The sequence below is a fragment of the Salmo salar genome, chromosome ssa27 (assembly GCF_905237065.1).
Source record: "Salmo salar chromosome ssa27, Ssal_v3.1, whole genome shotgun sequence".
Lineage (NCBI taxonomy): Eukaryota > Metazoa > Chordata > Actinopteri > Salmoniformes > Salmonidae > Salmo > Salmo salar.
The window spans coordinates 15,973,605-15,997,562 of NC_059468.1; the positions used below are offsets into that span (position 1 = coordinate 15,973,605).

General features: G+C 39.8%; 1 protein-coding gene across 4 annotated transcripts in view; it reads left to right on the forward strand.

The window, feature by feature from the left end:
- LOC106588535 (ras/Rap GTPase-activating protein SynGAP) overlaps positions 1-23,958 on the forward strand; it is a 99,852-nt gene that overhangs the window by 51,049 nt on the left and 24,845 nt on the right. For all 4 annotated transcript variants that reach the window (XM_014177664.2, XM_014177665.2, XM_014177666.2 and 1 more), the window contains one exon: positions 23,512-23,606. In XM_014177664.2, coding sequence (XP_014033139.1) covers positions 23,512-23,606 — 95 coding nt within the window. The remainder of the gene's footprint in view (positions 1-23,511; positions 23,607-23,958) is intronic.

Sequence of the window (23,958 nt, forward strand, 5' to 3'; positions counted from 1 at the left end):
TCTCTCTCTCTCTCTCTCTCTCTCTCTCTGTGTATCAGTTATCTGGAAGCTGTTACCACCCACACACACTCTGGCCTGATATCAAATTTACATTTAGAATATAAACACACACACACAAATACAGAGATTTTCACAACGATGTCATCACACACAGACAATAATGTTATTTCAATGTTTAAATATTTTGTTGTGTGATATGTAATGATGTCACAGCAAGCGCCATAAGGCATGTGTTTGCACTAGGATACCAGTTAAGGTGTCTTATTACTGTTCCATGCCTCTGGTACCAGGCCCTATGCAAAACTATTTGATTTGTTCCTCACACATGATTGTGAAAAATTCACTCTAATTTGCACATTGTGTGGGTGGTGTTTGTGTACTGTACGTGTAGTGTGTGTGTGTGTGGTACTGTATGTTGGTGTGAATTGACTGTGGCCTGGATGATTAACGCTCAAGTCTCTTGCTCCAAATTATTAGTTGTGCCAATGTCTTATGGTTCAAGTGGAAGCTTTTAGAGTTGTTACCATGGATGAAAAACAATGAGCTGGAATCCAGAATAGAACATATAGAGAGAGAGAGAAAGAACGAGAGAGAGAGAGTGACTCACTGCTCAACGTCAGAATGGCTCACCATCCCATTCTGACATGTGAACACTTATACAATAATGTACACCTTGATCAGGACAGTGTCATAACCTTTACTAAGGACCTAAAGGATGCAACACTTAGCAGGGACCCATCACCCCAGCAGCAGCGGCCCCCCGCTCCACTATCTAAAACAACAGCACCCCCACCATCCCCAGGATAGAAGAGCCAGACACCGCTTATTACAGCACAACTCTACAAGACCTGGCCCAACACAGCACAGATTTACCAGACCAAACCCGCTTCAGGACAGTACTACTAGACCCGGCCCATCCCAACACAGCTCTACTAGACCCGGCCCATCACAACACAGCTCTACTAGACCCGGCCCACCACAAGACAGGTCTACTAGAACCAGCCTATCATAACACAGCTCTACTAGACCCAGCCCATCCACAACAGAGCTCAACTAGACCCGTCCCATCACAACACAGCTCTACCAGACCTGGCCCATCACAAAACAGCTCTACCAGACCTGGCCCATCACAACACAGCTCTATTAGACCCGACCCACCACAACACAGCTCTACTAGACCCGTCCCATCACAACACAGCTCTACTAGACCCGGCCCATCACAACACAGCTCTACTAGACCCAGCCCATCACAGCACAGCACTGACCACTACTGTAAGGTTGGGCAGAATACTTTCCTTCAGAGAACTGGACCATATGATGCAGTCTACACCATGTGTAATTTCCCAGCAGCATACCACCCTGCATCCCACTGCTGGCTTGTTTCTAAAGCTAAGCAGGGTTGGTCCTGGATGGGAGACCAGATGCTGCTGGAAGTGGTTTTGGAGGGCCTGTAGGAGGCACCTTTCCTGTGGTCTAAAATTAAAAAAATACCCCAGGGCAGTGATCTGGGACATTGCTCTGTGTAGGGTGCTGTCTTTTGGATGGGGTGTCCTGACTCTCTGTGGTCACTAAAGATCCCATGGCACTTGTCGTAAAAGTAAAAGTAGGGGTGTTAACCCCGGCGTCCTGGCTAAATTCCCAATCTGGCCTTCAAAACATCATGGCCAACTAATCATCCCCAGTTTACAATTGGCTCATTCATCCCCCCTCCTCTCCCCTGTAACTATTGCCCAGATTGTTGCTGTAAATTAGGATGTGTTCTCAGCCAGATTTCTTACCTGGTAAAATAAGGGTTAAATAAATAAATAATAAAATCATTCAGATCATCAGCCGACATATAGTGAGGTAACTTCTGACAAAAGACACCTAGAACTACCAGAGATTGGAGAGGTGTGCCAACTATTGCATTTAATATGCAGACTACTGGACTAGACAGACCTTTTAATTCACTCACACACACTCACACTCTCACACACACAGACACACACACAAGAAACAGATATGTACAAAAGGTTGCAGATTGCATTGCATTGTACTTATTTTTAGTGCAATCTTATTCCATTCTTATTGATTTGTTTATACAGTTGAAGTCGGAAGTTTACATACACCTTAGCCAAATACATTTAAACTCAGTTTGTCACAAATCCTGACATTTAATCCAAGTAAAAATTCCCTGTCTTCGGTCAGTTAGGATCCCCACTTTATTTTAAGAATGCGAAACGTCAGAATAATAGTACAGATAATTATTTATTTCAGCTTTTATTTTTTTCATCACATTCCTAGTGGGTCAGAAGTTTACATACACTCAATTAGTATTTGGTAGCATTGCCTTTACATTGTTTAACTTGGGTCAAACGTTTTGGGTAGCCTTCCACAAGCTTCCCACAAGAAGGGGTGAATTTTGGCCCATTCCTCCTGATAGAGCTGGTGTAACTGAGTCAGGTTTGTAGGCCTCCTTGCTCGCACATGCTTTTTCAGTTCTGCCCACACATTTTCTATAGGATTGAGGTCAGGGCTTTGTGATGGCTACTCCAATACCTTGACTTTGTTGTCCTTAAGCCATTTTGCCACAACTTTGGAAATACACTTGGGGTCATTGTCCATTTGGAAGACCCATTTGCGACCAAGCTTTAACTTCCTGACTGATGTCTTGAGATGTTGCTTCAATATATCCACATAATTGTCCCTCCTCATGATGCCATCTATTTTGTGAAGTGCACCAGTCCCTCCTGCAGGAAAGTACCCCCACAACATGATGCTGACACCCTCATGCTTCACGGTTGGGATGGTGTTTTTCAGGTTGCAAGCCTCCCCCTTTTTCCTCCAAGCATAACGATGGTCAAACAGTTCTATTTTTGTTTCATCAGACCAGAGGACATTTCTCCAAAAAAGTACAATCTTTGTCCCCATGTGCAGTTGCAAACTATAGTCTGGTGGCCTTTCAGGTTATGTCGATATAGGACTCGTTTTACTGTGGATATAGATACTTTTGTACCTGTTTCCTCCAGCATCTTCACAAGGTCCTTTGCTGTTGTTCTGGGATTGATTTGCACTTTTCGCACCAAAGTACATTAATCTCTAGGAGACAGAACGCGTCTCCTTCCTGAGTGGTATGACGGCTGCATGGTCCCATGGTGTTTATACTTGCGTACTATTGTTTGTACAGATGAATGTGGTACCTTCAGGCGTTTGGAAATTGATCCCAAGGATGATCCAGACTTGCAGAGGTCTATAATTTCTTTTCTGAGGTCTTGGCTGATTTGTTTTGATTTTCCCATGAAGGTAGGCCTTGAAATACATCCACAGGTACACCTCCAATTGACTCAAATTATGTCAATTAGCCTGTCAGAAGCTTCTAAAGCCATGACGTCATTTTCTGAAATTTTCCAAGCTGTTTAAAGGCACAGTCAACTTAGTATATGTAAACTTCTGACCCACTGGAATTGTGATACAGTGAATTATAAGTAAAATAATCTATTTACATTTTACATTTAAGTCATTTAGCAGACGCTCTTATCCAGAGCGACTTACAAATTGGATCTGTAAACAATTGTTGGAAAAATTACTTGTGTCATGTACAAAGTAGATGTCCTCACCGACTTGCCAAAACTATAGTTTGTTAACGACTCCAATCTAAGTATATGTAAACTTCCGACGTCAACTGTAACAATTCTTTATTTTTTTGCCACTGGTACCATGATAGTAATTATATGTGTAATGATAGGTATGTGTATATGTATGTATACAGTGCCTTCGGAAAGAATTCAGACCGCCTGACTTTTTACACATTTTGTTATGTTACAGCCTTATCCCAAAATTTATTAAATTGTTTGTTTTTTCGCTCATCAATCTATACACAATACAACATAATGACAAAGCGTAAACAGGTTTTTAGAAATGCTTGCAAAATTTTTTAAAAGAATGTTATATACCTTATTTACATAAGTATTCAGACCCTTTGCTATGAGACTCGAAATTGAACTCAGGTGCATCCTGTTTCTATTGATCATCCTTGAGATATTTCTACAACTTGATTGGAGTCCACCTGTGGTAAGTTAAATTGATTGGACATGATTTGGAAAGGTACACACCTGTCTATATAAGGTTGACAGTGCATGTCAGAGAAAAACCAAGTCATGAGGTCGAAGGAATTGTCTGTAGTGCTCAGAGTAAGCATTGTGTCGATGCACAGAACTGGGGAAGGTGTGAGAAAACATTTCCTAGAGCTGGCCGCCCGGCCAAACTGAGTAATCGGGGGAGAAGGGTCTTGGTCAGGGAGGTGAACTCTAGAGTTCCTCTGTGGAGATCGGAGAACTTTCCAGAAGGACAACCATCTCTGCAGCAGTACACCAATCAGGCCTTTATGGTAGAGTGACCTGACAGAAACCACTCCTAAGTAAAAGGGTCATGACAGCCTGCTTGGAGTTTGCCAAAAGGCACCTAAAGACTCTCAGACCATGAGAAACAATATTCTCTGGTCTGAAGAAACCATGATTGAACTCTTTGGCCTGAATGCCAAGCGTAACGTCTGGAGGAAACCTGGCACCATCCCTACAGTGGAACATGGTGGTGGCACCATCATGCTGTGGGGATGTTTGTCAGCGGCAGGGACTGGGAAACTAGTCAGTATCGAGGAAAAGATGAACGGAGCAAAGTACAGAGAGATCCTTGATGAAAACCTGCTCCAAAGCGCTCAGGATCTCAGGCTGGGGTGAAGGTTCACCTTTCAACAGGACCATGACCCTAAGCACACAGCCAAGACAATGCAGGAGTGGCTTCGTGACATGTCTCTGAATGTCCTTGAGGGGCTCAGCCAGAGTCCTTACTTGAACCTGATCGAACATCTCTGGAGAGACCTGAAAATAGCTGTGCAACAATTCTCCCCATCCAACCTGACAGAGCTTGAGAGGATCTGCAGAGAAGAACAGGAGAAACTCCCCAAATACAGGTGTGCCAAGCTTGTAGAGTCATACACAAGAAGACTCAAGGCTGTAATCGCTGCCAAATGTGCTTCAACAAAGTACTGAGTAAAAGGTCTGAATACTTATTTAAATGTAATATTCCCGTTTTTTTCTACATTTCTAAAAACCTGTTTTTGCTTTGTCATTATGGGGTATTGTGTATAGATTTAATGAGGGTAAAAAAACTATTTTATACATTTTAGAATAAGGCTGTAACCTAACAAAATTTGGAAAAAGTCAAACAGTCTGAATACTTTCCAAAGGCACTTTATCTATGTATATGTGTCTATACAGTCCCAGTTTAAAGTTTGGACACACCTACTCGTTGTTTATTTTTACTATTTTCTACATTGTAAAATTATAGTGAAGACATCAAAACTATGAAATAACACATATGGAATCATGTAGTAACCAAAAAAGTGTTAACCTGTTAGGGCTAGGGGGCAGCATTGACACGGCTGGATAAAAAACATACCCGATTTAATCTGGTTACCACTCCTACTCAGTAACTAGAATATGCATATACTTATTACATATGGATAGAAAACACCCTAAATTTTCTAAAACTGTTTGAATGGTGTCTGTGAGTATAACAGAACTCAAATGGCAGGTCAAAACCTGAGAGATTCCTTTACAGGAAGTGGCCTGTCTGACCATTTCTGGAACTTCTTTGCCATCTCTATCATTTACTAAGGATCTCTGCTCTAACGTGACACTTCCCACGTCGTCCATAGGCTCTCAGAGCCCGGGAAAAAGAGAATGTCGTCATTACAGCCCCAGGCTGAAACACATTATCGCCTTTCTCAAGTGGCCCATCAAGAGACACTAGCTTATGCGCGTGACCCCGACCGCCCCCGCCTTTGGGATTTTTTCCTCTGTTTGCCGAAAAGGAGATTCCCTGTCGGAATTTTATCGCTTTTCTACGAGAAAAATGACGTAAAAATTGATTTTAAACAGCGGTTGACATGCTTCGACGTACGGCAATGGAATACTTTGAATTTTATTGTCAGGAATTGCGCCAAGCGCGCGACACTTCTTTACTATTTCGGATAGTGTCTGGAACGCATCGAACAAAACGCCGCTATTCGGATATAACGATGGATTATTTTGGACCAAACCAACATTTGTTATTGAAGTAGACGTCCTGGGTGTGCATTCTGACGAAGACAACAAAAGGTAATGACATTTTTATAATAGTAAATATGATTATGGTGAGTGCTAAACTTGCCGGGTGTCTAAATAGCGAGCCCGTGATGCCTGGGCTATGTACTTAGAATATTGCAAAATGTGCTTTCACCAAAAAGCTATTTTAAAATCGGACATATCGAGTGCATAGAGGAGGTCTGTATCTATAATTCTTAAAATAATTGTTATGCTTTTTGTGAACGTTTATCGTGAGTAATTTAGTAAAATGTTAGCGAATTCCCCGTAAGTTTGCGGGGGGTATGCTAGTTCTGAACGTCACATGCTAATGTAAAAAGCTGGTTTTTGATATAAATATGAACTTGATTGAACAAAACATGCATGTATTGTATAACATAATGTCCTAGGGTTGTCATCTGATGAAGATCATCAAAGGTGAGTGCTGCATTTAGCTGTCTTCTGGGTTTTGGTGACATTATATGCTGGCTTGAAAAATGGGTGTCTGATTATTTCTGGCTTGGTACTCTGCTGACATAATCTAATGTTTTGCTTTCGTTGTAAAGCCTTTTTGAAATCGGACAGTGTGGTTAGATTAACGAGAGTCTTATCTTTAAATGGCTGTAAAATAGTCATATGTTTGAGAAATTGAAGTAATAGGATTTTGAAGATTTTGAAAATCGCGCCACAGGCTGGCAGTGGCTGTTACGTAGGTGGGACGAATTCGTCCCGCCGGTCCCATAGAGGTTAAACAAATCAAAATATATTTTAGATTTTAGATTCTTCAAAGTAGCCACCCTTTGCCTTGATGACATCTTTGCAAACTCTTGGCATTCTCTCAACCAGCTTCACCTGGCATGCTTTTCCAACAGTATTGTAGGAGTTCCCACATATGCTGAGCACTTGTTGGCTGTTTTTCCTTCACTCTGTGGTCCGACTCATCCCAAACAATCTCAATTGGGTTGAGGTCGGGTGATTGTGGAGGCCAGGTCATCTGATGCAGCTCTCCTTCACTATCCTCGTTGGTCAGAAAGCGCTTACACAGCCCGGAGGTGGGTTAGGTCATTGTCCTGTTGAAAAACAAATTATAGTCCCACTAAGCTCAAACCAGATGGGATGGCGTATCGCTGCCGAATGCTGTTGTAGCCATGCTGGTAAAGTGTGCCTTGAATCGTAAATAAATCACTGACAGTGTCACCAACAAAGCACCCCCACACATCACACCTCCTCCTCCATGCTTCACAGTAGGAACCACACATGCAGAGATCATCAGTTCAACTACTCTGCATCTCACAAAGACACGGCGGTTGGAACCAAAAATCAAAAAATGTGGACTCATCAGACCAAAGGACAGATTTCCACCGGTCTAATGTCTTTTGCTCGTGTTTCTTGGCCCAAGCTTCTTCTTATTGCTGTCCTTTAGTAGTGGTTTCTTTGCATCAATTCGACAATGAAGGCCTGATTCACGCAGTCTCCTCTGAGCAGTTGATGTTGAGACTTGAACTCTGTGAAGCATTTCTTTGGGGTTCAATTTTTGAGGCTGGTAACTGTAATGAACTTATCCTCTACTGCAGAGGTAACTGTGTCTTTCTTTCCTCCGGCGGTCCTCATGAGAGCCAGTTTCATCATAGCTCTTGATGGTTTTTGCGACTGCACTTGAAGAAACTTTCAAAGTTCTTAAAATGTTCCGCATTGACTGACCTTCATGTCTTAAAGTAATGATGGACTGTTGTTTCTCTTTGCTTATTTGAGCTGTTCTTGCCATAATATGGACTTGGTCTTTTACCAAATAGGGCTATCTTCTGTATACCGCCCCTACCTTGTTACAACACAACTGATTGGCTCAAACGTATTAAGAAGGAAAGAAATTCCACAAATTAACTTTTAACATGGCACACCTGTTAATTGAAATGCATTCCAGGTGACTACCTCATGAAGCTGGTTGAGAGAATGCCAAGAGTGTGCAAAGCTGTCATCAAGGCAAAGGGGTGGTTTCTTTGAAGAATCTAAAATATCTTTTGTTTTGTTTAACTCTTTTTTTGATTCCATATGTGTTATTTCATAGTTTTGGCGTCTTCACTATTATTCTACAATGTAGAAGAAAAAAATTAAGAAAAACCCTTGAATGAGTAGCTGTGTCCAGGTAGTGTGTGTGTGTGTGTGTGTATATGTGTATATGTATATATATATATATATATATATATATATATATATATATATATATATATATATATATATATATATATCACACACACATATATATAATGTTTACTATTTTCTACATTGTAGAATACTTGTGAAGACATCAAAACCATGAAATAACACATAATCATAGAGTAACCAAAAAAGTGTCAAACAAATAAAAAGATATTTTATATTTGAGACTCTTCAAAGTAGACACCCTTTGCCTTGATGACAGCTTAGCCATACAAGATGAAGGAATTTTGAAAACTTATTTTGGTCATCTATACAAAAACATCCCACAAAAAGACTTACAACATACCCAATTAGACATTCAAGAAACATTTAACATGCTTGAATCAGTCATTAAAAACAACCAAAATTCATTGGATTACCCAATAACCCAACAAAAACTAAAGGAAAAGCTAAAATATATGAAACCAAATAAGGCCTGTTGTCTAGATAACATCAGAAATGCAGAGTATCATCAGAGTTGCAAAATTCTGTGCTTATTTTGTTCAACATGGTACTTACTATCCATTATCCACAAAAGTGGAGACAAATCAGACCCCAATAATTACAGGGGAATTTGCATAAACTGCAACTTGGGAAAGGTTTTCTGTAGCATTTTAAATTCATTAATTCAAACTTTTCTTCAAGAAAGAAATTTAATAAGTACATTTTAAATTGTCTTTCTCCCCATCCATCGCACTACTGACCATAAATATACCTTACACTCACTAATTAATAAACACGTCCACCAAAAAAAAGAGGGCAAAAAAAAAGTCTCCAATTTAAAGCACTTCAAACCCAAGAGCTGAGCCCAGAAACGAGCCCTCTCAGTCAGCTGGTGTTGGACCTAACCAACCAAGCTGACACCAGCACTGTTTAAAAAAAATAATTTTTAATTAACAAAACCATGAACAATCAAAGGACTCATATTTACAACATTGGAAAAAACTAAACAAAATTCCGAAGCCGACTAAATTGCTGTCTGGCCCTAAACAGAGAATATGAATTGGCTGATTATTTCTACTCTGTCAGAGATACGAAGCAGAGACCGATCCTTACCAAGTACAGGCTGGCAATAGAAACCGGCAGACATAAAAAGACATGGCTACCCAAAGAGGAGTGTGTATATGGTCACTGTACAACAGGGGAGGTAAAAACAGAGGATGCACTTTCTCTTTTAGTGTGATAAATATTCCCCACCAAGATATTCATTATTCACAGAAATTCTAAATTTATTCCAAATTTTAACTTATTAAACCCAGAGGAAAAACACAAAATACTCATGGGCAAAGGAGCAATGGCGCCTCTTCCAGCTAAATATGTATTTGCCTGCCATAGCCTAAGGGACACTGAATAATAGCATCTGCATAGTAAACAGTAACTTTAGTATTATTGTTATTAATATTATTATTGTTATTACTCTTATTATTATTGTTGTTGTGATTATTATTCAAAAAAGTTGTGGTACGGGTAGTAGGGGTGATGGAAATGATAGCAGTTTAGTGATGGTGGTGGTAGTAGTAGTAATGATGATGATAGTTGTAGTACTGATGTAATGGTGAGGATGAGAGTTAGTTTTAAGTTAGTTATAGTTTCATGTTCCATGTTTAGCCTTAGATATTTATTATATGTCTACTATTGACTGTTACCATTTCATTGTTGATATTTAAATAAAATGTATTTTTATTATTTACTACCTTTTTATCTTATTATTTTTTATTCTTTATAATTTTATTACAAAGCATATTGTATACGTTGTTGCTTTGGCAATATTGCCACAATATTTTTCATGCCAATAAAGCAGCGTGAATTTAAATGTAATTTGAGAGAGAGACAGTTTGATATAGGTCATCAATAAAACGTCACAATAAGGTGCAGAGCGTTTGATTTGCCTGCCGGGGGCAAGGAGACCCCAGCTCTGGTAAAACCTTTGACAATACATGCCATTTTCAAGGGATTGTTTAATTAATTTGAACTATTTGGTTGTAATATCATCACCTCTTGAAGAGCATAGTCAGAACAATTGCACACATTTAGCTCTATCATCAGAGTAATACAGCAAGTAACTGCATGCTTTTCATGATCAGTAAACTTTGTAAGTCGCTCTGGATAAGAGCGTCTGCTAAATGATGTAAATGTAACATCAATTGATCATGGAATTTCAGATACGTGAGGGTAGCCTCACGATATCGCTCAATTTTGTCCACCATTAATTGGGTGTTTGAGTGATTTAAAATAAAAGTGAACTATACCTGACAAGTATGAGTGGTTTAGGTTCATTTCCCATCCTTTGTTGGCTCTGCCTGTCAAGCAGCAGAAAGGCGCATTTGTCGATGTACTGTTAGCTGATAATGTTTACTTTGCAAGCTACTGGTAGAAACTTTGAACAGTTGGCTAATGTACTTTTTTCTTCAACCAACATAGGGCTGGCTACCTTTTAAAGTTAGCTAACATTATCCCTTTTCAACATTGTTATGAGCTCTTGAACACAAACATTTCAATTCATAAAGTTTTCGTAACATTGTGTATGTGTATGAGGCCTAAGAAACACAAAATAATTTCTCATTAAAAAAATGCATTATTGAACAGTAAGAGACTTATTTCAATAATATCCTCAGTTAGATTAGTCTAGCAGGCAGTACAAACCATTTTAGAAAAGTGTTTATATAATTACTAATAGTATTGCTAATTAAACAGTGCATTAAAAGGGAGCGCTTACTCTCATTGGAAAATAAATAGAAATTGACGTGGCAATCTCTCTACCCTTGTATCAGCAGACAACCGAACGGTACTAAACACTTTCAGTTAGGTAAGGTCTGAAGAAAACTGAGTGACGGGCTGACAGCACATAATGTCCTTAATGTACAAAAATAGCCAGGACTGAACATAGTCACTTTTTGAGCAAGAGTGTATGACATACAGTAGTTGGTGCATGAATCATATATTTCTTTTCAACGTATGGTATGCAGTTATTCAATTTTTTGGACCTGGGTTTAAAGTGGTCTTAAACTGTATAGTAAAACAGAGCCTCTACTCAATCAACTGTGTTTGTTTTTGGCCAAATTATCAAATCTCTGGTTCTCCATCCCATCAATATTGGCAGGTATGTTTGGGTAGTTGAGATCTTTCAGTGAGATAACTTGGAGGTGCGTAACTTGGTCTTGTGAGCAGGTCTTCTATCATGCATTCGGAAAGTATTCAGACCCCTTAACTTTTTCCACATTTTGTTACATTACAGCCTTATTCTAAAATGTATTAAATCGTTTTATACTGATCTATCTACACACAATACCCCATAATGACAAAGAAAAAAATTGTTTTTAGAAATTGTTGCAATTTATTACAAAGAAAAAAATGGAAGTTACATTTACATAAATATTCAGACCCTTTACCCAGTACTTTGTTTAAGCACCTTTGGCAGTAATTACAGCCTCAAGTCTTCTTGGGTATGACGCTACAAGCTTGGCACACCTGTATTTGAGGAGTTTCTCCCATTCTTCTCTGCAGATCCTCTCAAGCTCTGTCAGGTTGGATGGGGAGCGTCGCTGCACGGGCTCTGGCTCGGTCACTCAAGGACATTCAGAGACTTGTCCCAAAGCCACTCCTGCGTTGTCTTGGCTGTGTGCTTAGGGTCGTTGTCCTGTTGGAAGGCGAACCTTCGCACAAGTCTGAGGTCCTGAGCGCTCTGGAGCAGGTTTTCATCAAGGATCTCTCTGTACTTTGCTCCGTTCATCTTTTCCACGATCCTGACTAGTCTCCCATTCCCTGCTGCTGTAAAACATCCCCACATCATGATGCTGCCACCACCATGCTTCACTGTAGGGATGGTATTGGCCAGGTAATAAGCAGTGTCTGGTTTCCTCCAGACGTGACGCTTGGCATTCAGGCCAAAGAGTTCAATCGTGGTTTCATCAGACCAGAGAATCTTGTTTCTCATGGTCTAAGAGTCCTTTAGGTGTCTTTTGGCAAACTCCAAGTGGGCTGTCATGTGCCTTTCACCGAGGAGTGACTTCCGTCTGGCCACTCTACCATCAGTCCCTGATTTGTGGAGTGCTGCAGAGATGGTTGTCCTTGTGGAAGGTTCTCCCATCTCCACAGAGGAACTCTGGAGCTCTGTCAGAGTGACTATCAGGTTCTTAGTCACCTCCCTGACCAAGGCCCTTCTCCCCGATTGCTCAGTTTATCCGGACGGCCAGCTCTAGGAAGATTCTTGGTGGTTCCAAAATTCTTCAATTTAAAAATTATGGAGGCCACTGTGTTCTTGAGGACCTCAATGCTGCAGACATTTTTTGGTACTCTTCCCCAGATCTGTACATCGACACAATCCTGTCTCGGTCATCTATGGACAATTACTTTGACCTCATGGCTTGGTTTTTGCTCTGACATGCACTGTCAACTGTGGGACCTTATATAGACAGGTGTGTGCCTTTCCAAATCATGTCCAATCAATTTACCACAGGTGGACTCCAATCAATTTGTAGAAACATCTCAAGGATGATCAATGGAACCAGGATGCATCTGAGCTCAATTTCGAGTCTCATAGAAAAGGGTCTGAATACTTTATGTAAATAAGGTATTTCATTTTTTTTTATTATATACATTTGCAAACATTTCTAAAAACCTGTTTTTGCTTTGTCATTATGTGGTAGATTAATTAATTCAATCAGTTTTAGAATAAGGCTGTAACGTAACAAAATGTGGAAAAAGTGAAGGCGTCTGAATACTTCCCAATGCCCTGTATAATCAACTTTTAAGATCTTGTAAGAACCTAAAGCCTGATGTAATAGGTTGTACTGAATGTCACATTTGGCCTTGTTTTGGAAAGATGCTATTTTTGTCAAGATATGCTACTCAGGACAATGTAGCATTTAGGAGAGCCAAGTGACAATAAATACAAAAATTATTACTCTGAAATGACTCATATTATCCAATTTAAATCCATATGTGAATCGACTGTATGTGACTCAGTCTTTTCCTATGTGAGTCATTAGGACACATATAGACATAAAGAATGTGTTATGAAATAGAGGGTATTCTATCCAGAACATTTCTGACACTAGGTGATGGAGTTTACAAAGAATCTTCACTGTATAAATATGTTCACCTAAAGACTTCACCAGGGTAAAATCCTTGGCTGTTAGAAAATATCATTTCCACCGTTCCAGCTGTGTGAATGAGATTGAGGGAAAAGCCCTGCATTTTTAGATACAAATTTATAGGAAACAAGGTGGATCTTTGGTGATGCTGGTTTTATCTGTTATAAATATGGAAATCATGGTCTATGGTACTCAGGATTTTGTCAGGATTTTGTCTGCTTTGAGTCACACTGTGGCAGGGATGTTCAAGGTTATTGTAAATGGGGCCTGTGCAGTTTGATGCATTCTCACCAATGTGCTCAGGCACACGACCTTGGATTGCATTAAAGTTGACCTCTCATCTTTTTTTATACATAGTTTTGCGCCATTGCCACAAAAACCTGCAAACCAATGTGAACGTTCTAGTTTAATCCTTTTTCTAGGATGTGGTGATTTTATTTTCTTCTCCCTCATAGAATGCCTTTTGTATTACCAACTCATATTGAAGTACACATAAGTCCATATAATAGTTTATTATTTTAGGCACTTATTTCAGGGTGTTCCCAGTTCACGACACCTGATTGCCCTCAGCAAGATTAATTATGCATGTTCAATGAGAGTGAGCAAACTAACTTTCGTAATGCCATCGCATTGATCACAGCTTGCATTCCATTAGGACATATTTCACTCTTGTTCGATCTTTAAAAATCAAATGTGATTTCCTTGTTGTGTATCAGCAGATTTAAGCTGGAAAAGGCTGGCTGAATATTGATGTTGAGACCCAAATCCAGTAAAACATTGCCAGCACACAGATTAATAAAAATCTATGTTGATTCCTTTTTCAGGTCCATGGTAGATCAGTACTGTTTTAAAGCTGTTTACACATCAATGACTGGGGCAGTTATATTTTGGTGATAATCTACGGTACCTCAGATTGTACATCTTTCCAAAGAGCCTGGAATAATGGAATAATATACATTAAATTAAGACTGGCGGGACGAAATTCATTGAACTCTTCCTATTTTATTTGTTCTATCTGGAGAACCCACATTACTTATTACCTCATGATGTAAAATACATGGAATCTATTGAATTCTACCATCCATTACATACAATACAGCATAGGTCTAAGACGTAAGGCACTTCTACAGCTGTTCTAAACAGGGCTTTTTTTAATGAAAATTAGTCGAGACTTTCATAAGGATTTGTGTGGGTGGTTGTGTGCATGAATGTGTGTGTGTGTGTGTGTGTGTGTGTGTGTGTGTGTGTGTGTGTGTGTGTGTGTGTGTGTGTGTGTGTGTATTAGAGGTCGACCGATTAATCGGAATGGCCGATTTAATTAGGGCCGATTTCAAGATTTCATAACAATCGGTAATTGGTATTTTTGGAACGTATTTGCCGATTTTAAAAAAAATATATTTTTTAATTAAATTTTTATACACCTTTATTTAACTAGGCAAGTCTGTTAAGAACACATTCTTATTTTCAATGACGGCCTAGGAATGGTGGGTTAACTGCCTTGTTCAGGGGCAGAAGACAGATTTTTACCTTGTCAGCTCGGGGATTCGTTTTTGCAACCTTCCGGTTACTAATCCAACGCTCTAACCACCTGCCTTACATTGCACTCCACGAGGATCCTACGTGGCAGGCTGACTACCTGTTACGTGAGGGCAGCAAGAAGCCAAGGTAAGTTGCTTGCAAGCATTAAACTTGTCTTATAAAAAACAATCAATCTTAACATAATCACTAGTTAACTACACATGGTTGATGATATTACTAGTTTATCTAGCGTGTCCTGCGTTGCATATAATCGATGCGGTGCCTGTTAATTTCTCATTGAATCACAGCCTACTTTGACAAATGGGTGATGATTTAACAAGCGCATTTGTGAAAAAAGCACTGTCGTTGCACCAATGTACCTAACCATAAACATCAATGCCTTTCTTTAAAATCAATACACAAGTATATATTTTTAAACATGCATATTTAGTTAATATTGCCTGCTAACATGAATTTCTTATAACTAGGGAAATTGTGTCAAGCAGTCTGGGTATATGCAGCAGTTTAGGCCACCTGGCTCATTGCAAACTATGTGAAGTCCATTTATTCCTAACAAAGGCCGTAATTAATTTGCCAGAATTGTACATAATTATGACATAACATTGAAGGTTGTACAATGTAACACTATTTAGACTTAGGGATGCCATCCATTAGAAAAAATACGGAATGGTTCCGTATTTCACTGAAAGAATATACGTTTTGTTTTCTAAATGATAGTTTCCGGATTCGACCATTTTAATGACCAAAGGCTCGTATTTCTGTGTGTTATTATGTTATAATTAAGTCTATGATTTGATAGAGCAGTCTGACTGAGCGATGGTAGGCACCAGCAGGCTCGTAAGCATTCATTCAAACAGCACTTTCGTGTGTTTGCCAGCAGCTCTTCGCAATGCTTCAAACATTGCGCTGCTTATGACTTCAAGCCTATCAACTCCCAAGATGAGGCTGGTGTAACCAATGTGAAATGGCTAGCTAGTTAGCGGGGTGCGCGCTAATAGCGGTTCAAACGTCACTCGCTCTGAGCCTTGGAGTAGTTGTTCTCCTTGCTCTGCATGGGTAACGCTGCTTCGAGGGTGGCTGTTGTCAATGTGTTCCTGGTTCGAGCCCAGGTAGGAGCGAGGAGAGGGACGGAAGCTATACTGTTACACTGGCAATACTAAAGTGCCTATAAGAACATCCAATAGTCAAAGGTATATGAAATACAAATCGTATAGAGAGAAATAGTCCTATAATTCCTATAATAACTAAAACATAAAACTTCTTACCTGGGAATATTGAAGACTCATGTTAAAAGAAACCACCAGCTTTCATATGTTCTCATGTTCTGAGCAAGGAACTTAAATGTTAGCTTTTTTACATGGCACATATTGCACTTTTACTTCCTTCTCCAACACTTAGTTGTTGCATTATTTAAACCAAATTGAACATGTTTCATTATTTATGTGAGGCTAAATTGATTTTATTGATGTATTATATTAAGTTAAAATAAGTGTTCATTCAGTATTGTTGTAATTGTCATTATTACAAATAAATAAGAAAAAAATCAGCCGATTAATCGGTATCGGCCTTTTTTTGGCCCCCCAATAATCGGTATCGGTATCGGCGTTGGAAAAAAAGCATAATCGGTCGACCTCTAGTATGTATACAACCTATGTAAGGGTCATCTTTTAGGGTCTGTTATTTTTACTTCACTAATTGATATGTATCAACTCACATTCAAATATGTTGCCCTTCTAAGAGAAATGACTAGGAGGGGAAATGTGTTAGACAGCAGGATAGAATGAAAAAAGAGATAGAAGAGAGAGTGCAGAAGAGAGGGGAGGGGAGGATGACAGATAGAAAGAGACGAGAGGAGGGGGAGTACACCACTGGAATTATGTAAAAGAGTGCGTGGGAGAGAAGAACAGATAGAACGAAAGAAAGTTAGGCTAATGATATATGAGTTACTTCCTTGTTAAAATGTTATAGGGTGCATTTTCTCCATTGTTTTTGATGGTAGGCCACTCTGTTAGACTTACATTATTAACAAATAGCCACAGTAGTCTACATGGCCACTGTTAAAACTGTAACTTACAGCGGGTACAGCCTTTGTGTTCACAGTAAACACATGCTGGAAGTTGCACAGAATTTTCACAACATTCAAGTTTGCGCTCAGCAGACCTGAAATTTGCTCAGTGCCGAAACAAATTTGAGGGAACATTGACCCACACCCCTTTTATTTTTCCCTAAATATCTGACACTCCTGGCTACATTTTCCTCAGTTTCCCAGTGGATACTTAAGGCACCATAAATACTCACTTGCCTTCTTTCTTTAAGATAGCAGCCAATGTGTGGTGTTCAATGTAGGCCTACATTCCATGAGACTTTTGAGAAGAAAAAAAACATGCAGTGCTTTACATTAACCTGTTTATCCACCTCAGACAAGGAGATGACTGAAAATGTTGTTGTGTTGTTTGATGCAAGAAACCACTACTAAAGAGAATCAGACATATTATGCTACCCTCTGCCTATTGGCTACTTAGCTTATTCAAGCCTGTCTCAAAATACAACACTGCTCACTGCTCCTTTGATACAAAAAAAGCTCTTTACCTGACTTGATTTTCTAAGATGTCTAGAAAAGTACATGTTTTGTGCTCTTGTAGGAAGCAATCACTCCCCTATTGCTGACTACAGATGATCTATAACTGGGCTAATAACTCACTAACTAGCAAAGGATATGAACAAAATGTGCACACGTGACTACATGCATCTCTCGCTTTGATCTCAAAACAAGTGCATCTACTCACAGCCACTCATTATGTAAACACAGTCCAGTTGAATGTAAATGACACATCCATACATGGCAATGGTCTATTTGCATATAGGCCTACTGCAGCTCTGATGGTTTATGCCGCACAGGTCTGGGTAGATTACGGGCTGAGGAGTGCGTGTCAATGCAATAGAATCCTACTCCAATGTGTTCTGCCTACAACAAAATATCTTGCATAGCTTGTTTTGTTTCGGTATGTTGCATTGAAAGTGGTTAATATTGTGTTGATTCAATCACACTTGTCACAGTAAAGGGAAAGGTTGATAGTGGGAAAACTCTAGAACAGTGGTCACCAATCTTTTCTGAGTCAAGATCACTTTGAGTCGAAATGCAAGCCGTAAGCTACAATATAGGCCCAGTACATTATCACAGCATATTGACTTTGTTGAATTGCCCAGCCAATGTATTGTTGTTTGTGCCATTTTTTTTACATTATATTTCTACATTTAAGGTAGGCTATATGATCACACCACTGATAGATCCGTTGTTGTATTACTTGTGAAGCACAGCTGAGTGAGCATACATTTAAATCATTTGCTTTTTATTTGTATTTTACTGTGCTGATGGTGACAGCGTCTGATGATCAGTCTCAGTGGAGGGACTGAGGGTCCGCCTCTCAACCCGCTGCTCTCCCTTTCCTCCGCTGACACTGACTGATGGTGAAACTCGAGTCGCACCTCATTATTTCTGCCTCATGCACAAATTCATGTTACTGCTATGAACAGAGAAAGTTAAATATTCCTCGCTATTATAAAAGACCCAAGCCGCTAATAACAACAACGCAAACCTATAGATACATTTACTACTCATTAATTACTGCTGCAGTGCTTGTTGAAGCACTGAGAGAAAATAGGAAGAATGAGAATTTTATAGTTTATATAAGTGTTGAACACAAAGTGTTGACAGTGCTGACTAAGAACTTAAACATGAACTCACTCCTAAAAACAGCCTATATTTGCTGTATTCGTTGACAGTCTCTCTCTAGTCATGGTTTTAAACATTTTGAAATCTCACAGTATCAACTGTGCTGTGCCTTATCTTATTCCTGCTACGTTACTGCAGACACGGTCATCTGAGCCATCCGATTGGCCAGCGGTAAGTTTATAGTGCACATGATTTGCTCTCTGGGCCCGCCGGGAAGAAAGAGTTTGTACCTTCAGGCACATGAAATGGTACAAAATGGCAAAAGTTAGCCTACCCGGAGCGCAGGGCAGCTGAATCGCGTGCATCCACTGGCAACAGCCCGAGACTAATAAAAACAATAATAGAAACACAAGGCTTTATCGTTGAGGTTTTTACAGAAATGAATGCCTTGGAGATCGACCAGTGGATCGCAATCGACTGTTTGGTGATCACTGTTCTAGAAAGTTTTGTGAAATTAAGTCTCGTTCTCTCTGTTCAAATCAAATGTATTTGTCACATACACATGGTTAGCAGGTGTTAATTCAAGTTTAGCGAAATGCTTGTGCTTCTAGTTCCGACCATGCAGTAATATCTAACAAGTAATCTACCAATTCCACAACAACTATCTTGTACACACAAGTATAAAAGAATGAATACGAATATGTACATAAAAATATATAAATGAGTGATGGCCGAACGGCATAGGCAAGATGTAATAGATGGTATGGAGTACAGTATATACATATGAGATGAGTATTGTAGGGTATGAAAACATATAAAGCAGCATTGTTTAAGGTGGCTAGTGATACATTACATCAGGATGGCAAGATGCAGTAGATGGTATAGAGTACAGTATATACATATGAGATGAGTAATGTAGGTTATGAAAACATTATATAACGTGGCATTGTTTAAAGTGGCTAGTGATACATCTAATTACATCAAGATGGCAAGATGCAGTAGATGGTATGGCGTACAGTATATACATATGAGATGAATAATGTAGGTTATGTAAACATTATCTAATATAAATAATATAAAGTGGCAAGTGATAAATTGATTATATACTGACCTCGCCTTCTGGGCTTCAGGGCTTCTGTTGGCTTCTGGGCGGCAGTCCGGGGGGAGCTCGCATGCAGCATAGAGTGAACATTGGTGTAACCATAGAAATAGAATTGGTAGAAAATAGCTGAACATAAAGGCAGCTCTTGTTTACAGTCTGGCAACCATCTTGGTGGCATGGTTTAAGATATTCAAGTTACCATTGCTTTAACGAACAAAGTCGATGACCTTGTGTTATAGGTCGTGTAATAGTAGAGTAGAGGCAGTCCCATTCTTATATAATTGACTTCCCCTGTTGGCTAGCCAACTGAAGCTCCCTAAGCCACTTGGCGAGATGGTGTCGGAGGAACAGAAGTGTTGACGCAGATTCTAATTCTCATCTGCCCTTATTCTAAGGAGTATTTTAATTTAGTCTGCCCGCCAGTTGGTGGTTATTTTCCATGTTCACGTAATTTTGCTGGTGGCCTACTTTTTGATCTGCTTCTGAATGTAGACACACATGACGTGGACATATGGCTAACATTTATTTATTGTGTAGCTGACAAACTGTACTTGTGATTTCTTCATCCTTTATCTCGACTTCGTCTCGGGCCTAACAACACCCAATACATGCCAATACATGCTCCAAACAGCGGCTTCTCTGGCATTATCACTTAAATAGAACACTTATATGAGAACACTTAAACAAAATAACCAAACGACCAACAGTTCCGTCAGGTACAGCAACTAAACGGAAAACAAACACCCACAAAACCCAAAGGAAAACAGGCTGCCTAAGTATGGCTTCCAATCAGAGACAACGAAAGACACCTGCCTCTGATTGGAAACCATACTCGGCCACACATGGAAAATGAAACATAGAAACAGAAAACTAGAACCAATTCCCCTAGAAACAAACCAACCCCAAAACACACAACACAACCTCCCTGCCACGCCCTGACCATTCTACTATGGCAAAATGACCCTTCTCACAATGGGAAACATATCTTTACATTGCCAAAGCAAGTGAAATAGATAATAAAGAAAAGTGAAATAAACAATAACAAATTAACAGTAAACATTACACTCACAAAAATTCCAAAAGAATAAAGATATTTTAAATGTCATATTACATCTATATACAGTGTTGTAATGGTGTGCAAATAGTTAAAGTACAAAAGGGAAAATAAATAAACATAAATATAGGTTGTATTTACAATGGTGTTTGTTCTTCACAGGTTGCCCCTTTTCTATGTTCATACATTTGTCAGGAGGTTGGGAAGTGCAGCTCAGTTTCCACCTCATTTTGTGGGCAGTGTGCACATAGCCTGTCTTCTCTTGAGAGCCAGGTCTGCCTTCGACGGCCATTCTCAATAGCAAGGCTTTGCTTGCTGAGTCTGTACATGGTCAAATATTTCCTTAATTTTGGGTCAGTCACAGTGGTCAGGTACTCTGCCACCGTATACTCTTTGTTTAAGGCCAAATAGCATTCTAGTTTGCTCTGTTTTTTTGCAAATTCTTTCCAACGTCTCAAGTAATTATCTTTTTGTTTTCTCATGATTTGGTTGGGTCTAACTGTGTTGCTGTCCTGTGGCTCTGTAGGGTCTGTTTGTGTTTGTGAACAGAGCCCCAGGACCAGCTTGCTTAGGGGGCCCTTCTCCAGGCACATTTCTCTGTAGGTGATGGCTTCGATATGGAAGGATTGGGAATCGCTTCCTTTTAGGTGGTTGTAGAACTTAACGTCTCTTTTCTGGATGTTGATCATTAGCGGTATCGGCCTAATTCTGCTCTGCATGCATTATTTTGTGTTTTACGTTGTACATGGAGGATATTTTTGCAGAATTCTGCATGCAGAGTCTCAATTTGGGCTTTGTCCCATTTTGTGAACTCTTTGGATGATGAGTGGACCTCAGAACTCACAACCATAAAGGGCAATCGGTTCTATCACTGATTTAAGTATTTTTAGCCAGATCTTAATTGGTATGTTGAATTTTACGTACAGTTGAAGTCGGAAGTTTACCTACACTTAGGTTGGAGTCATTAAAACTTGTTTTTCAGCCACTCCACAAATTTCTTGTTAACAAACTATAGTTTTGGCAAGTCGGTTCGGACATCGACTTTGTGCATGACACAAGTCATTTTTCCAAAATTTCTTTACAGAAAAATGAATTCACTTATAACTCACTGTATCACAATTCCAGTGGGTCAGAAGTTTACATACACTAAGTTGACTGTTCCTTTAAACAGCTTGGAAAATTCCAGAAAATGATGTCATGGCTTTAGAAGCTTCTGGTAGGCTAACTGACATAATTTGAGTCAATTGGAGGTGTTCCTGTGGATGTATTTCAAGGCCTACCTTCAAACTCCTCCTTGCTTGACATCATGGGAAAATCAAAAGAAATCAGTCAAGACCTCCACAAGTCTGGTTCATCCTTGAGAGCAATTTCCAAATGCTTAAAGGTACCACGTTCATCTGTACAAACAATACTACGCAAGTATAAACACCATGGGACCACGCAGCCGTCATACCACTCAGGAAGGAGATGCATTCTGTTTCCTAGAGATGAACGTACTTTGGTGCGAAAAGTAAAAATCAATCCCAGAACAACAGCAAAGGACCTTGTGAAGATGCGGGATTAAACAGGTACAAAAGTATCTATATCCACAGTAAAACGAGTCCTATATCGACATAAACTGAAAGGCCGCTCGGCAAGGAAGAAGCCACTGCTCCAAAACCGCCATAAAAAAGAGAGACTACGGTTTGCAACCGCACATGGGGACAAAGATCGTACTTTTTGGAGAAATGTCTTCTGGTCTTATGAAACAAAAATGTTTGACCATAATGACCATCGTTATGTTTTGAGGAAAAAGGGGGAGGCTTGCAAGCCGAAGAACACCATCCCAACCATTAAGCACGGGGGTGGCAGCATCATGTTGTGGGGGTGCTTTGCTGCAGGAGGGACTAGTGCACTTCACAAAATAGATGGCATTTTGACGAAGGAAAATTATGTGGATATATTGAAGCAGCATCTCAAGACATCAGTCAGGAAGTTAAAGCTTGATCGCAAATGGGTCTTCCAAATGGACAATGACCCTAAGCATACTTCCAAAGTTGTGGCAAAATGGCTTAAGGACAACAAAGTCAAGGTATTGGAGTGGCCATCACAAAGCCCTGACTGCAATCGTATTGAAAATTAGTGGGCAGAACTGAACATGTGTGTGCGAGCAAGGAGGACTACAAACCTGACTCAGTTACTCCAGCTCTGTCAGGAGGAATGGGCCAAAATTCAACTTATTGTAGGAAGGTTGTGGAAGGCTACCCGAAACGTTTGACCCAAGTTAAACAATTTAAAGGCAATGCTACCAAATACTAATTGAGTGTATGTAAACTTCTGACCCACTGGGTATGTGATGAAAGAAATAAAAGCTGAAATAAATCATTCTCTGCTATTTTTCTGACATTTCAGATTCTTAAAATAAAGTGGTGATCCTAACTGACCTGAGACTATAATTTTTACTAGGATTAAATGTCAGCAATTGTGACAAACTGAGTTTAAATGTATTTGGCTAAGGTGTATGTAAACTTCTGACTTCAACTGCATGTTCCTTTTGATGGCATAGAAGGCCCTTCTTGCCTTGTCTCTCAGATCGTTCACATCTTTGTGGAAGTTACCTGTGGCGCTGATGTTTTGGCCGAGGTATGTATCGTTTTTTGTGTGCACTAGGGCAACAGTGTCTAGATGGAATTTGTATTCGTGGTCCTGGCAACTGGACCTTTTTTGGAACACCATTATTTTTGTCTTACTGAGATTTACTCTCTCTCTCACAGAGCACGCTCGCGCTCGCAGGAAGAGCATTGCCACTGCGAGACAGCCAAGCATGGAAATCCCTCCCACTGCCCCCCAACAACCCTTCAGACAACAAGTAAGTACTTGAAAATGCTATTTTACCTCTTTCCATTATTATCGTGTCATTTCCACTTATTCTGGGCCATACAGTAAAGTGCTACCCACTATTAGCTTCACTTCCTGCTCTCTATCATTATTCTCCCTCATCACCCTGTTCTCTTTTGTCCAGAGCAGAATTGATGATAGTCATTCTTTTATTTTTTATTTAACCTTTATTTAACTAGGCAAGTCAGTTAAGAACAAATTCTTATTTACAATGACGGCCTACCCCCCCAGGCCAAGCACACCCCTAACCCGGACAACGCTGTGCCAATTGTGCACCGCCCTATGGGACTCCCGATCACTGCCGGTTGTGACACAGCCTGGGA